General features: G+C 43.9%; 1 protein-coding gene across 2 annotated transcripts in view; it reads left to right on the top strand.

Moving 5' to 3' along the window:
• The window catches only part of FAM124A (family with sequence similarity 124 member A), a 57,351-nt gene extending 41,080 nt beyond the window's left edge, over positions 1–16,271 (top strand). Inside the window, exon 4 of one of the 2 annotated variants that reach the window (XM_035297705.3) lies at positions 12,492–16,271. In XM_035297705.3, coding sequence (XP_035153596.3) covers positions 12,492–13,295 — 804 coding nt within the window. In that variant the 3' untranslated portion in view covers positions 13,296–16,271. The remainder of the gene's footprint in view (positions 1–12,491) is intronic. The other variant, XM_035297709.3, reaches the window with a different exon arrangement.
• The last annotated feature ends 424 nt before the right edge of the window (positions 16,272–16,695 follow it).

Here is a 16,695-nt window from a genome sequence, read left to right as displayed (position 1 = left end):
GAAGGCCAGAGAAGAAAAGAACAGGCCCTGTTGCCTCTGAACCCTTGGCTCCACTTATCCACTTATCGTGTGCCCCAGCTGCTTTCCTGCAGTTGTGGGCATCTCCTCAGGTCATTAAATCTCTCTTCTTAATAGTGTGAGTTCTGTCCTTGACAAAACAGTCTCAGGGGACAAAGTCAGTTCTGACCTCTTTCCTTTGAAAGGGCAATGGAAAGGAGTAATGAGAACAGTTGAAGAAATAACAGGACCAACGAGGAAGTTTCCAGAACTTGGTCATTACTGAGTGAAGAAATAATTGTATAACCTTCTCTTAATGTCATATTTTTTAAAAAAACAAAAAGAGGTCTTCAATCTCCTTTTCACTAGAGGAAATGGATGAAAGTCAAAACCCAACTCACACTACTAAGGAGAGGGGAATCCAGTTGGCTCAGTTCAGTCTTTTAGCTGCTTTTCATTAGGTCAGGTGTCTACCCAGGCTCAGTCACTCAGATGGCAGGATCAGGGTCCTGTAGCCTGAACAGGTACAAATGGGACCTCAGGCCTACGCATGGCCACAAGAGGACACCATGTTTTAGGGCCCAGATGCCAATAAAGCAGATTGCTTTCCAAGGTCCGCTGAAGTCTAATGGTGTTGATTCCCAAGTCATGAGGACCTTTAGTGGCTTTCTTTCCTAAACCTGCTGCTCTCTTCAGTTGCCTGGCTAGTTTGGGCTTGCTCCTCTAGTATCATTCTCAAATGGGACATTGCAAACATCTGGGGCTTCCAGGTTCAACCAGCTCCTCTCTTCCATTAACTCAGGAACACCACATTATCAGAGGGCTACAGAGGCAGCAAAGCCTCAAGAGACAGGCAGAATCCAACTGAGATGTAAGCATCTTAGGAGAAACAGAGACGTGCAGAACCAATGAAGCTGTGATATGGAAGTCAGCCACAATCTGAGTCAAGTGCAGAGAGGGGCTGTGTGCACAGCCTCTTCTGTTCTGAATCCCTGTTACAGAAACCATAAAAGAGGCTGCTGTGTGTCCCTCCTTGTTGGGATACCCCCTGGCCAGAATTGCTGTCCGTGTGCAACCTCAGTGAGCTAGGAAAGCAATACCAAACTGTAGGGAATGATATAATTACCTCCTTAATGGACACCTAATCCCAGAAAAATTTAGAATTAATAGAAATAATACAGTAAAAATATATGATGTTAACATTTTGTGGTAGCTGAGAAACAATTTGCTCATGTTTGGTATTTTAAGAATTTGTTGTGTTTTGGAGAATTTGGCCTATTAAGACAAGAGGTCAACCTTGTGATTCCAATTTGAAATGTAGTTTAGAATTGATTTAGATTTGTACTTTTAAGTTGAGGGATATGACAGCAAAGTTTTAGTAAATTTGTAACATTGAAACAGGATCTAATTGTCACCATGTTTATATGTTGAATTCATCAGATTTATAAGAGTCACATGAGTACTTTAAAATTTTATTTATTAATGAGACCAATGAACTACTTAAAAAGAAAATCAATACATTAAACATAAATGAAGTTTAAGATGTTAAAGGAAATTAAGCTACAAAGCCCTTTTAAAAAATAATTGTTAACATTTGCTAGACTTAGTAGAATAAGATTTGTGAGAAGGGAAAATTGAGCTCGAAATTGGTAACTTTAATTAATTAAATGCTAATTTTTAAAAGTTTTTTTGTTTTTTATTTTTTTGTGTGCCCAAAAGCAGATCAGAAAACCTACCTTGATATTCCAGAATTTTATCTGATTATATAAACCTCCACCCTAAGTAACTAATGGAGGGTTAATTTAACCCCAGCCAGGACTACTTCAGGTACAGCTACTGTCCTGGGTGAGTTTAGAATCAGTGAGCAGTTCTGGGGACCGGTTCTCACCCACAGTGTTCCTGAAGATGACCTGTTTACTCTGGGTTCTCCCAGATCCTGTGGACACGGGGTTCTGGGCTGTCTCTCTGAAGGCCCCTTGCAACTCCAGTGTGGGCCCAGTCTGAACCAGAGACCCCAGGCCCAGATCATCCTCTAGCCTTAGGGTTCCCAGCAGATTAGGAGGCTGGTACTTCAGGCAAATAGCCCACTGACTATATATGAGGTTGCTGCCATATCTGAAAATGCAAACTTGACATAACTTGTTCTTTACAATGTATTTTCATCCCATCTTGTCTCTGATGAAGATGCTTATGCTTAGTTAGTGGACATATTCTTTGAACATCTATCAAGTTGCCCCATCTTTAGGTCCTTCTGTTTCTGTATTTGTGTCTTAAATACTAAATGCACTTCAAAGATTGGATTTTTTTTTAAATTTATAATGTTCTTACTTGCTTTTTACCACTCAAGAAAGCCCACACAGAATTCTGGCCAGGAGACCTAAGGATTCCTGCTTTGCAGTTAATAGAATAGCCACAGCAAGTTCTTGACCTGTTCTTGGCATGCATCTTACTAACCCATGGAACTCTGAGATGCTGTCCTAAATTCTATTTGCTGAGAAGAGGTATTGTTAGTACAAGGCTAATCTCAACAACCAACCTTCTCCCGCCTTACGCAGATTTATGGAAAAGATTAGACCTATAGTTACTCTTTAGAATCTACAACGGCCATGACGTATTCTGAGGAAGGCTGGATGGACCGTTTGTTCAGCCTGGATCTTTGTTCTGTGGGTGGTTAGTTGATCTCTTCTGACCTAGAGGCAGCCTGTGTTTTTGGCATAAGCAGTATAAATATATTCAATAGTTCTCTGTTTTAAGTGAGCTAACAGATAATACTGTAAAAGCAAACTTATGTAAGCCATAGAAATGGGTGGAACTGATGAGGATTCAAGGCTAAAAAGCAAGTTTTGTTATTTAAACAGATTTGCAGATAAGAACAAAATAAAAATTTACTGAGAGGGGAATGTGGCAGTGGAAACTTGTTCTCCATATTTTCCATTATCCATATCATGTTCCAGACAGAGATTAATTGAAAGGACAAGTTCAGCATACTTTAGCCAAGATAATTGTATACAAAGAGGGGAAAATGTGAATGCTAAAGGAGTTACCATCCTAGGGGATGAGACAACAGGGAAGGAACACTCCTGCATGCTGGTGCCACCTCTCCCGCTGGCTTTCTCACTGCATATTATACGGGCACGATTTTTCTAGGTCTCCATTTTTACGGCTTTCCAGAATCACAGATTTTTGGAGCTGGGAGGTTGTAAGAGTTTAGTTCACAGTGAGTAAAAAGGAGGGTATTTAAGTTTTGAAAAGTAGTCATGAAAATATAAGGTCATTCAGAATAAAATAATTTCAGTGGTCATAAAAATAGAGAAGGGCCCCAGCACAAGAGAAGTCAAGCCGGCTAGGCAGAAGGAAAATCAGGAAGCTGGCCTTGGTCTGGCTGCACATGAATTCAAATCACCTGGGGAGCTTTTCAACTGATGACTGGGACCCACCCCAGAGATTCTGTTTCAGTTGCTCTGGAGAGGGTTTTGGTTTTTTTTCTTTTTAAAGCTTCCTGGGTGATTCTTATGTGTAACCAGGATTGCAAAGTACTGGCCCACATAATACAATAAATTCTGCTCTCATTTCTGTTCCTCTTGCCATGACTTCATGACAATCTCAGCCTTGAAGACTCTGCCAGTATCTTTCCTGGCAAATACTTGTATTCGCTGATTCTAATGATGGTGTAGGTGGCCAGGGTGGAGGACGCTTAGGTGGGGACTGTGATGGCCAGCTGCAGTCTGGGCAGTAAAATAACCTGCCCAAGTCCAGAGGAAGGTTGTGAAGGTGTTGAGGAGACCTAACTCACTGGTGTTACCACAGTTTAGGTGTGGATCCTTCTCTGATATGGTCAGCTAGCTCAGCCTTGCAATCGCACCGCTTTTGAATTTTCGTGATTTTTTTTTTTTTTTTTTTTTTTTTGAGACAGAGTCTTGCTCTGTCACCCAGGCTAGAGTGCAGTGGCACGATCTCGGTTCACTGCAACCTCCACCTCCTGGGTTCAAGTGATTCTTCTGCCTCAACCTCCTGAGTAGCTGGGATTACAAGCATCCGCCACCACACCTGGCTAATTTTTGTATTTTTAGCAGAGATAGCATTTCGCCATCTTAGCCAGGCTGGTCTCAAACTCCTGACCTTGTGATCCACCTGCCTTGGCCTCCCAAAGTGCTGGAATTACAGGTGTGAGCCACTGCGCCTGGCCTGTAATCAGTTTTTAATTATGTGAAGTAGTAAGGGCTCAGTTTTCCCTGAATTAGTGATTGGAGTCCAGGCCAAAAAGCACAAATGGTGATAAGTATCTCACACTTAAAGTTCAGAGAAGTTCCAGCTGTGAGACCAGCCACTTCCCCCTTCACAGCATGCTGGGTGGCCCAGTTCAGCAAAACCAGAATATCCTTTTTCCCCTACCTTCTTACAAGGAAGTTGGGGGCACACGAGGTCAGTAGGTTGGCTTTGGGAGCACACCTTCCCTCTGCTCCCTACCAAATCAAGAGTCCCTAAACCACACTCCCCTCCTGCCCTCACCGATTGTCTCTTGTCTTTATCATTCTGAGTCACCAAGTGGCCAAGACTTGATGCTGTAGGCCTGGGCCCTAAGAAAGGAGCAGGAGGGAGATGGCCAGGCTGAAAGGGAAACAGAGAGAGTGGGAAACTTGGTTTTTAGAAGTTTGTACAGAAAGCAACTGACCAGGAGCAACAAATTAAAGACAGGCCAAATCTGGCCCACCACCTATTTTTGTAAATAAAGCTTTATGATACACACACACACACACACACACACACACACACACACACACACAGCAGTTGAACCCCCAGATCAGGTACCTCTTCCCTTCCCATCAGGACAAAGCTTACTCTCTGGAAAGGTGGACCAGTGCAATGGACCTAGACCACAGGACACCAAGCACAGTCAAGGGTGGGAGTTCCACACCAAGCCCAGGAGAAAGAAGTGCAGTTCTGTGTTGTACTTCTGGTATTGCCAGGTTCCTAACACCTGCGAGGCAGGAGGCTGAGGGAGTCCTCTCTGGGGAGAACTGGCAGGCTAGGGGCTGCCATATCAGACAGCACAGATATTAAACATCATTGCACAGAGTTCTATGGACATCACTACTCTAAGAAATAAGACTTGGATAAGGGTAAAATCTCATCCTCCCCCCAACTTTATAAGCTTTTTATAACGTACTTTGTTTTTAAAACTGTTTACATATCAGTTTATTAAAATAAAAATTTAATTCAAAAAATGATAGGGACACATTCCCAGAGAACTTAGACCCTCAGGTTATGCAATGGCATTATGTTTTCATAATACAAAAGTTTAGCAGTGATTCTCACCTAGGGGCACTTGGCATCGCTCATCCACCAGAGGACGTTTGGCAGTGTCCTGAGGCATCTTTGGTTGTCACAACTGGGAGGTGGCCAGGGTGCTATTGGCTTCTAGTGGATAGAGGTCAGGGATGCCATTAAACATCCTCACAGGACAGCTCTCCCAACAGGGAGCTATTCAGCTGAAAATGTCACCTATGCTCAGCTAGAGAAACCTGGGATTAAACTGAATCTCCAAGATTCCAGTCAGGCTTCCAAATATACACATACACATGTAATTTTTCTTTTAATGAGGTGGGGTCTTGCTGTGTTGCCCAGGCTGGTCTCAAACTCCTGGGCTTAAGCGATCCTTCTACCTCAGCCTCCTGAGGAGCTGGGACTCCAGGTGTGTACTACTGAGTTGGCTTATTTTCTTTTTAACTTGATCCTCTGGGCTAGAATGCAGTAATTAGCTAAAGTTCAGTCCCGTGAGCTAGCATTATACCCTCAGTGCAACAGAAAATTAAATTGGAGAATTGAATAAATTATCTGGTTAATTGAAAAATACCTCTTGATTGTTGTTCAAATAAAGTAAGAATGGGATTTTTTAACCTAAGTTACTGTTAATCATTTCTGTCAGCTCCTCCTGGTCACTGAACTGTGTCACAGGATATTTCTCTTTTGGAATTTCTTAAAATCAATGATAATGAAATTCTGATGATCCTTTAATATAAAAATCAGTTCTGTCTACTTCTGTGTTTTACAGCCAATGAGGAGGGTAATTCACAAATTACACCAAAAATAAGTATCAAGGAAAGGTGAAGAACTTATACAAAGAGAAAGCTTGCACCTGGGCACAATATTCTTTCAGTTTTACAAATTCTGCCATTAGATTTGTTGGCATCAGCTCTGGGTCCTTAGATATCACCTTGATTTTCTCCGTTGTTCCTCCTTAAGTGAATACCTTTTTAATATATGTCAGATCAATATCCGGGTTGTTTTCCTAGAACTCCTAGGTGCCCAGCCCTTTTCTGTTTATTAATAGTATCTCCTGTGATCCTTGCCACATTTTCCTGAGTCACTACTGATACAAGTTGAGTATCCCTTCTCTGAAATGCTTGGGATCAGAAGTGATCAAGATTTCAGATTTTTTTGGAATTTGGAATATTTGCATTATACTTATCACTTGGGCATTAGAAATCCAAAATGCTTCGATGAACATTCCTTTGAGCGGACGTCAGCACTCAAAAGGTTTCAGATTTTGAAGCATTTTGGGATTAGGGATACTCAACCTGTATTAAACAAAGCTGGTCCCTGAGGCAGCCCCTCAGAATTTTTTATTTGAAAAGTTGCTCTTTATCATTAGATATTTCTACTGCTTCCCCCAGAAATATCAGAGTCCTCATAACTTTTTTCCTGTTATAATCAAATAATATCTGTTGGTATTTATGACTTATATATGTATATGCTTACATATGTATAAGTGCCTTAATATTACCTTATATTAAGTTACTTTAGAAGATATATATTGTATCTCACATGTATTTTTGTATTTATTCATTCAGAAATGTATTGAGTGCTTGCTATGTACAAAACTGAACATTTGTTTAAACACATAATTGCAGGGTCAGAGGTCAAGCAACCCAGTTCCTAAAAGCTTTACAGCACTAAGTGAAGATTTAACAGTTAACCCAGTTTCTCTAAATATATCAATGTCTCTTATTTATTGAGGCAATTTGTAAGTTCAGGTTCAACTGAGAATGACAGGGACCTGACGTGGCTTAATTAAGAGTGGCTTATTTTCCCTCCTACTTGTGGTCATCGACAGTCCTCAGGAATCTGGTTCACAATGGCCACTGGATGCAGTAGCAAAAAGTTTTTAAAATAGAGCAAGGGGCCAGGCATGATGGCTTATGCCTGAAATCCTAGTGTTTTGGGAGACCAAGGCAGGAGGATCACCTGAGGCTAGAAATTCGAGACCAGTATGGGAAACACAGCCAGGCCCTGTATCTACAAAAAAAATTTTAAAAATGGGCTGAGCATAGTGTCACATGCCTTTAGCTCTATCTGCTCGGGCAGCTGCAGCAGGAGGATCACATGAGCCCAGGAGTTTGAGGCTGCAATGAGCTATGATCATGCCACTGCACTCCAGCCTGGGTAACAGAAGGAGGCCCTCTGGCTAAAGAAATAAAGAAATAAACCAGAGCACAGTAAGTATGAGCCTTAAAGACAAAAAGATAAATGACTTTAAAAAGAACTTCTCTTCCTCAAAAGACATCAATAAGAAAACAAGGTAAGCCACAAACTGGTTGATGATACCTTTTGCAATACATATATCTAAGAAAGGAGTTAAATACAGAATATGCATAAAGAGCAGGAATGTCTCAAAAGAGAATGCCTAAATAGCCCATAAACATCTAATAAGATGCTCAGTATCATCACTCATTTGGGAAATGCAAATTAATAACATGATGAAATGCCATTTCCCACCAGAATGGCTAAAATTAAAAAGAATTACAATGCCAAATGCTAGTGAGGATGTGGAGCTACTGGAATACTTATAAATTCCTGGTAGAATTATATACTGATGCAACCGATTTGGAAAACTGACAGTATCTACTAAAGCTGCAAACATGCTCATGCTGTGGCCCAGCATTTCCACTACTAGGAATATGCCCAAGAGCAATGAGTGCATGTCGTCCACCAAATGAAGGGAAGAGGCCAAATGAGGCTTCACAGCAGCACCTTGAATTTTATCTCTGGAGGTGGCAGGTGTTCTCTAAGCGCACAGACACTGGGGGCACCATGTAAAGTCATAGAGATATAGACGAGCATGAGGTGTTTATGGTAGCTGTAAACTGCTGGAGCACATAGGTTAGGGTTCTAGAAAGATACAAGGCTGAAGGGGTAGGCGGGGTCTTATAGAACTTGCCAAGGAGTGGATTTTGCCAACAGGCTTGTTCAGGTTTGGCTTTCAGAAAGATCACTCAAGAGGTGTGCAGGGTGAAGCTACGGAGGCTAAGTAATTCTTGGCAGGAAGCTATCGAGGGTGCTAATTATCACTTTGCTGCCATTTTGCCAATTTCGGGGAATAAGTACTTTTACTTTACCCTGAATTAGACTACCTGCCATTCTGTGCAGATGATGGAATTGGTATGTTGCTATAACTGATGATTTTCCAGAAAGGCTTACACTTTCATAATGGCGACAGGAAAAGGAAGGCAGACAGATGAGTCTAGCAAGCATTTGCTCAGCTGCCATCCTGTCTAGCTCAGTATCCCTTTGACAACTTTCAAACTTTCTACCTAAAAACATCACTGATTTTACAAAACATGTACAGGCTTTGTGCATTCTTAGAGTGAACTTTGCCCTTTTCATCAAAATCCTCTTCCTATACTGACCATTCCAAAAAGACAACACAGGTTTGCCCGTGGCCAGCATCCTTAGTGAGTGTATGAAAATCACCCAAAGGAGAAGCTAAACATGGTGTTTTTCTTTAGAGCAAGACTGATTTCTCAATGTGAACCTGTTGCCCAATTTTCTTGAGATAGCCCCAAATTTGTATTAGTCCCTGTGTTAAAGTGGCCACCACGGACTCCTTAAACAGCAGACATTGTCACACCGGTCATGTTTCTGCCAAAGACAAAACAAGAGGAGACGATCTTACCGGGAAAGAAGTGTGAGGCTGAGGGTGAATTCAGTCTCTGCCCATGAACAAATCATGAGACTCTGCCAGGGTTACTGGGGCAGGGGCAGAATCACCTTTATTAGTGATTTCAGAAGAAAAGATTCTTATCAAAAAGATACCTGCACTAGTATGTTTATCACAGCACTATCCACAGTAGCAAAGATACGGAATCAACCTAAGTATCCATCAGAGGACAACTGGAAAAAAAATATGATATATATACCATGGAATACTCCTTAACTAGAAAAAGGAAGGAAATCACATCTTTTACAGCTACATGGTTGGAATTAGAGGTCATTATCTTAGTGAAATAACTCAGAAGCAGAAAGTCAAATACCACAGGTTCTCATTTAGAAGTGAGACCTAAACAATGGACATATGGAATGGAATAAGAGACACTGGCATCTCCACAAAGTGGGAGGGGGGAGGGGAAGGGAAAGGGGTGAGAGCTGAAAATTACCTACTGGGTGCAGTGTTCACTATTTGGGTGATGGGTACACTAAAATCCCGGACCTCATCACTATGCAGTATTTGCACGTAAGAAAACTACACTTGTACTCCCTAAACCTATAAAAAGTAAAAAATTTAAAAAGAAAGGATTCTATCCATGCGCCAGGGAATGAGCCTCTTGACACCCAGATCCTTGAAAAAGATGCTTTGGCTGAATAGTCCACAGCAGACCCCTTCACTTCCCCAACTGCAAACTGCCTACACTCAAAGGTACAGGGAAAACTTTTGGATCAGTTACTGAATTCCAATCTTTTGGCGACTTTAGGGACATAACCAGATTTCCCGGGCTGGTTGCCTTAAGCACATTAATTTATGTGATGCCATTCTGTTCCTTAGATAAAGTTCCTTATATAGCAAAGAAGAGAGCTTCTGGATTCCAGGGAGGCAGCTAGCCTGCACTGCTTCAAAGAGAAAGGAAGCAGTACATTGCTGCTGTCACTTGGAACAGCTCAGGAGAGCAGCCCCTAAGAAACTGAAAGCCAGCAGGGAGGCTTCCATGTGAGGAGGATTCAGGCTCCTCTTTCACTCTGGAAAGGTCCACTGAGGAGGAATCTCGGGGAAATATCTACAGTAACTCCCTCTCAGCCTCTAGCGTTTCTGGTCAGCAGACAAGCACACAAGAGGCCAGAGATGGACCCACCACCAGGGGAACAGCACATAAAGTAGCTCCGCCCTTCACATAGGCCAGTTGTCTTTAAATCCAACAAAACCCACTTTTAGAAACTGATGTCTTTGCCACTGGACAGAGCCAGAGAATACTACCAGATCTGCCCAGGCAAATCCTTCATGCACATCAGCTCCAGGCCTCAGGAGGGATGTGGAGCCTCCTCAGCCACCTGCCTCCTGCTGCCACCCAGGATTCCTGCCATTATCCACAGTGCCACACCAGCCTCCAATTCCGCCCACCCAGCAGGCAGCTCCACTGCACATGTGGGCACCCTCCAGTGAAAAAGACTGGGTACCACCTCTCTTCAAAGCAGCAGAATGTAGGGTTTGTCTGGGTTCCTACCTTCATCCTGTGGTAAAAATAAAACAGAGTACAGGTAGATTTCTATTAAACAAGCAGAGTCATGAAAATCTCTGCAAAACTACAGAATCTTCATCCTCCATCAGTTATGCCTGATTTTAAGCCAAATTGAACAGTGCCCTATTCCGTGACAGTGGGATGATTTACATGTCCCCTGGCATTCCCTGCATGGGAACCTTGACCTTTTGCTCCTCATAAAGCAATAACCACAGAGGCTTCCTTTTTCAGGCAGATTCGGACTGCAAATTTTTTCATCAAGCACATGTTCTCAAATAAGACTCTGAAGATGGAAGTAACAAGGTGATGCATCCTTATCAAGAAAGAAAATAACTTAGGGCACCCCAGGGAACTGGCCTTTGGGAAAAATAAAATAGACATTTTAGTTAATAAACATTGCCCCCCCAACCAGAAACAACCTCCGTACCCAAGGACTTCTTTTCTAAATAGCCTCGTGACTGTTTTCTCTCTTATTTAGCAAAATTCAAATGATTAAGAAAATATGCAGAGATCACAGACAGGTTCAAGGAGGACAGCTGCAGGCCCATGTCCACATCTGTCTCCTGGGCCCCCTCTAGGTCATCAATGGAGAGGAGGTGGCCCTGCCTCCAGGAAAGAGCCTTTGTAGTAAAACCCAGTCAGAACCCTTTTCTTATTTCGGGGATTTGTAAATCAGATACTATTAATATATACTAAGTCAAGCCAGACCCACTGTCCCCAAACCTATTATTTAATTGAAACCTTGCATAGTAAGGTTGGCCTGTAGGCTTGGACACAGACCAGAGAGAGAAGCTGAGAGAAGCAGCCCCAGGTGCAATTGAGCATTGGAAAAGAGGTCTCCAGTTCTGTGCAACAGAAACAGGTTACTGGTGAGCTACAGTGAGGGACGGGGAGGGCTGCTGGACCGGAAGGACAGGCTGGGATACGACAGGGCAAAGCCTCTCATCCAACCGCTGCAGGAGCCACAGGAACAGGAGCCGTCAGAAGGCAGCAGCTCCCTTTCCTGTACACGGTTCCTGAAAGTCAAAGTATATAGAGGAAGCAGTAGGTTCCTAGCAACAAATAGATAAATGCTAACCTCCTGGTAGCCCCTCACTCATGGAGGATTTACTGTCCGGAACCATGGACCACTCTAAGATTGTGTCCTGGCTATCATGCATGTGCTAGAATCACATCCCATGTGGATCTGTTCTGAAACTGTCTGTGCATAGCCCATCCTGATCACTTCTGTCCTCTCATCAGTAACAGTTCCCGTGTCTACCAGGTGAGCTCATTGTGATTCTTTGGTTGGAAGGAAGCAAACCCTGCAAGCATTCTTTTTACATTTTGTGATCATTCTTATCTCCATTATCCTGCTTAGCCAGGCCCATGTTCTTTTTGCCAATTTGTTGAGCACCATGGGCATGTGTGCTTTAAGAAGTATTCTGTATAGTGATAAGGAACTGAATCTCCTCCTGGCCTTGGAGATGACGCCTCAGACTGAGAAGTCTGTCTGGTGCTCTTCAAAGCTCTGCTACCTCTGTATTTGTTCTAGAGATTGCAGAACAAGGCCAGGTGTGGTGGCTCATGCCTGTAATCCCAGAACTTTGGGAGGCCAAGGTGGGTGGATCACCTGAGGTCTGGAGTTCGAGACCAGCCTGACCAATATGACGAACCCCATCTCTACTATAAAAATTACAAAATACAACAATTAGCTGGGCATGGTGGCATGCTCCTGTAATCTCAGCTACTCAGGAGGCTGACATAGGAGAATCACTTGAACCCGGGAGGCGGAGGTTGTGGTGAGCTGAGATCACACCATTACACTCTAGCCTGGGCAACAAGAGTGAAATTCCGTCACAAAAAAAAAAAATTGCAGAACAAAATTTCTGGTAATGCGTTATTGCCATGATATTGCCAGGAGCTTCCAGTGATTGGTAACTGTGTATCCTGATGCATTTAACAATTCCCATCCTGCACTAATGTGATCTGCCTCTCCCCCCACAGGCACAAAGGGTGCACAAGAAGTTTCCTAAACCTGGCAGAGCACTTCATTCCTCCGAGAAGAAACGTCATTCCACTCCTTTACCAAGCACTGCTGTACCAAGCCATACATCTGGCAGCAGCCAGCAGTCCCTGCTTGACAGTCCTCACCCGGGGCCCATCCGAACGGGCCTGCCTCCTGGGCACCAGCAGGAATTTGCCAGACGAGGCAACAGTACCCCCAACCCTCCCTGGTCTTTCCAGAGAAGCAAGTCCTTGTTTTGTTTGCCCACAGGAGGCCCCTCCCTGGTCTCAGCGGAACCACAGTGGTTTTCAAACACAGGTGCCCCAGGGCACAGGGCATCAGAACGGAGGCACGGCCACCTCCTCTCCATCGACGACCTAGAGGGGGCCCAGGAGACAGATGTGGACACAGGCCTGCGGCTGTCTTCCTCGGACCTGTCTGTGGTGTCTGCATATTCTGCCCCCAGTAGGTTCTGCAGCACAGCGGAGACACCCCTCCCCTCCGAAAGATGCAGCAGCCACTGGGCAGCTCACAAGGACTCCAGGGACGGACCACTGCCCACTGTCAGCAGGGTGACCACAGAGGCCTCCTGGGCTTCCCTCCCTTTCTTCACCAAAAGGTCTTCCAGCCTGTCAGCAACAGCTAGTGCTGCTCCCCCAGCTCCCGGCACCTCCCCCATCACAGACTCCTCCCCACAGCTCCCACGCAATGCCCCTAGAGTCAAGCAGACTGATGGAGACGTGCCACCACCCGCAGGGTCGGCTGACCGGGGGGATAATGACCTGGAGGAATTCTACATCTGAATATCCTCTGCTCATGTTCTCAAAACACACAAACTCAGGGCCCACAGCCCCTCTGGCCTCTGAGTGCACTGAATTCTTCATGATCCATTTCCCAGGAGCCCATAACACATTTGCCTACCACCCACTCTTAGCTGGGGGGTGTTATATCTCTAGTGACATAGCAGAAGGATACTGGAATTTTTATGCAAATAAATTCTCAACAAACAAGTCATAAAATATATTTTTTGAATATTCAGCATTTGAGACATGGTTTAGTAGGTTTATACAATTTAAATGGTTTATATAATTATTTGAAATGAAAGAAAACCTAGTCAGCCAGAACAAATTTGGCAATTTTTCCATTGTGTGAAGGAAAATCAATTAAGGCCAAAATGTTGAATGTGGGAGAGATACTAAGTAACTTGTATGAGGGATTACTGCATAATAATGCAATGCACACCTTACTGGATTCTCCATATATTTCCTTTACCAGAGAACAGTGGCCCCAGGAATATTTAAGCACTGCTTATAATAGAAAAAGTCAGCTTGGTAAGTAAACATATATCAAACGTATATAATTCCTCACTTTGAAGCCACGCAACACCTAAAAATCTGGATTTATACAAAAGTGGTTAATGTGTTTTATAAAGATTTAGCATGAGTAACAGTCTCTTGGTGCATTTAAAATATGGGAGTTCCAGAAACTAGATTTGCATACACCTTTTCAACAGCACATTCACTGAGATGGATGAGGGGCTTCAGAAGACCACTCTACTGCCTGAATTTATTTGGATCACTGAGGAAGAGTCACTTGTTGGAATTACAGATTATAGGCCATTAAACATCATGGGTAGGTAATCTTAAGATTCTTCAACTTTCAAAAACCACCATCTAAGGGTTATATTAAAATGACAGGAGCCACACTGCATACTGCTTTCTGCAGTGACCATGCTGGGTCACATACCCTATTGTTTCTTGTTTTTAAACGATTCGGAACATGTTCACCAGCAGTTTTATCGCACAGACTAATAATGCCGTTCTCTCCAAAACGGGAAACTACATGAAACGCTCTCCTGAACAAACACCAGTGCACTGCCAGCCTCACATGACTGCATGGAAGCTTTAATTAACGCTGGAGCTGGAGCCCAACGACCTTGGCTTTTCCTGCCTGTTATCTGCTTCTGCCATGGCATGAATGGTATTTGAATCTCACCTCCCTCTCACCCCAGTAAGGGTATGTTTGTTTACAGCTCCAACCTCAGCAATAACAAATGCTGGCATCGGGGGCAGTGCCAAGCTGTCCCTGGATACTATTTACCTTTGAGGAAGAAGAGCATGGGTTTGCCAAGCTCAATTCCCAGTCTGGTGCTCCTGGCTTGAATTAATCATGGCCCAGTGTTCATCTCTCTGGAAACGCCCACACGAGCCCAGACACAGCCTCAGAGCCCTTTCCAACACAACCCTCCAGGCAGCAGTTACCCATCATCTGCCTTCAACTGAAGCTGCAAGTCTTTCCCATCCTGGTAATGAGAGCCTTAGGTTTGCCCCAAGCATTCTGGACTCTCTAATATGCAGAATTGTCATATTCTGCTCTAATTTAAAATATATATAGTCTCCTCATTCAGGACCAGGGGTAAACAAACTTTTTCTGAAAAGGGCTAGATAAGTATTTTAGGCTTTGCCAGTCATACGATCTCTGTTGCAGCTACTGAACTCTGCCACTGCAGTATGAAAGCAGCCATGGGTAATATGTAAATGAATAGGAGTGGCTGAGTTCCAATAAAACTTTATTTATTATTTATTTATTTATTTGAGATGGAGTCTCGCTTTGTTGCCCAGGCTGGAGTGCAGTGGTGTGATCTCGGCTCACTGTGACCTCTGCCTACTGGGTTCAAGCAATTCTCCTGCCTCAGCCTCCAGAGTAGCTGGGATTACAGGCGTGTGCCACCATGTCCAGCTAATTTTTTGTATTTATAGTAGAGACGGGTTTCACCATGTTGGCCAGGCTGGTCTCGAACTCCTGACCTCATGATCCACCCATCTTGGCCTCCCGAAGTGCTGGGATTGCAGGTGTGAGCCACTGTGCCTGGCCAATAAAACTTTATTTACAAGAACACCATCTAGTGGGCAAGATTTGGCCCCAGGGTCATAGTTTATTACCCCTTGAGCTAGCCTACTGCCTGAGGTTGATTCAACATCCCCAGCTCCAGTCAAGAAAAATTCTGTCTCCCGCCCACTGCTGCTGTGATGTGTCATGCCAAGAAAATGGGCTACCCAGGTCAGACTAATGACTACAGAACCACAGGGCTCAGAACAGGAAGGAGCCTCTTTATGCCGAGCTGATTGCCAGAAAGCCACTAGCACTCCACCTCCTGCCCACAAATGTGATTCCTAGTCAATAGCTGATGATAAAAAGCAACCTGCAAACATTAGGGAGAAGGAGAAAAATAATTCAGAGGTGATGATGTCACCTCCAGTGAACAGGGAAGCAAGTTCATCGGTAGCAAAAGTCAATGAGGAAAAAACAAATGGACTAACGGCTAAGGGCTGGCTCCTTCTGGCTTCCTCCCTCATCAATGTCCTTGTTTCAGTGTGCTCACATGCTCGCCTGGGATTGCTTTAGAGTACAACTCTGGCCCCACCCTTTCCTAGTGACCTGCCCTCATCACAGTCCAATCTACCAAACTGAGTGATCCCAAAGGACATCATAGACATCATTTGAAAGCAAGAAATGCAAAATGTTCCCCTAGCATCAGGTGAGCAGGGAGAGGACGACTACTGCAGACCACATGGAAATGGCAGTCACTCCACGGAGTGGGAATCACAGAAACACATTTACCAAAGCCTTCCCTTCCACTTCTGTCCATTCCAGCAGCATCTTCCTCATCCAGAAGGGCTCCCAATATTCTCTGGAGGATCCTGACTCATTTGGACTATTATTCTTCTGAAAGATGCTGGCACATTGCAGGTGCTCAATAAATGTGTTCTGCTGAAAAATATTGAGGTTGTCTCATAAATTATTTCTCTCTGTATGTATTAGGCACTATAGTGTAAGAAGTCTAGATTGTAGCCCTGGGTTTTTGTCACTTAATGGAGCCCTGTGTCTTGTTTCCTTGGTCATGCACTTCCTCCAGCATTGCCAGGGAAGGGGCATGTTAGTTAAGTGCTCTGGCCCAGTTACATCCCATCCCTTATTTGCCTCTTTTCCAAGTAAGATCCCCCATCCCCAAATTACTGCTCACAGTCTCACTTCGGCCGACACTAAACACCACCTAGTGTCTGCTTTAAAGACCAAATCATTCCCTGTCTGTCCCCAACTGACTGGCGAGTCCTACAGAAATCATCTTGGGTCACCTCAGCTGGTTAAAAGGAGCGTAAGAGGAACTGGTGGAAGCAGTGGGTGAGCTACTGCAGAGACTGT

The sequence above is a fragment of the Callithrix jacchus genome, chromosome 1, assembly GCF_049354715.1.
Source record: "Callithrix jacchus isolate 240 chromosome 1, calJac240_pri, whole genome shotgun sequence".
NCBI lineage: Eukaryota > Metazoa > Chordata > Mammalia > Primates > Cebidae > Callithrix > Callithrix jacchus.
The sequence above is the reverse complement of the archived record's forward strand: the minus strand, read 5'-3'. Positions and strand labels throughout refer to the sequence as shown.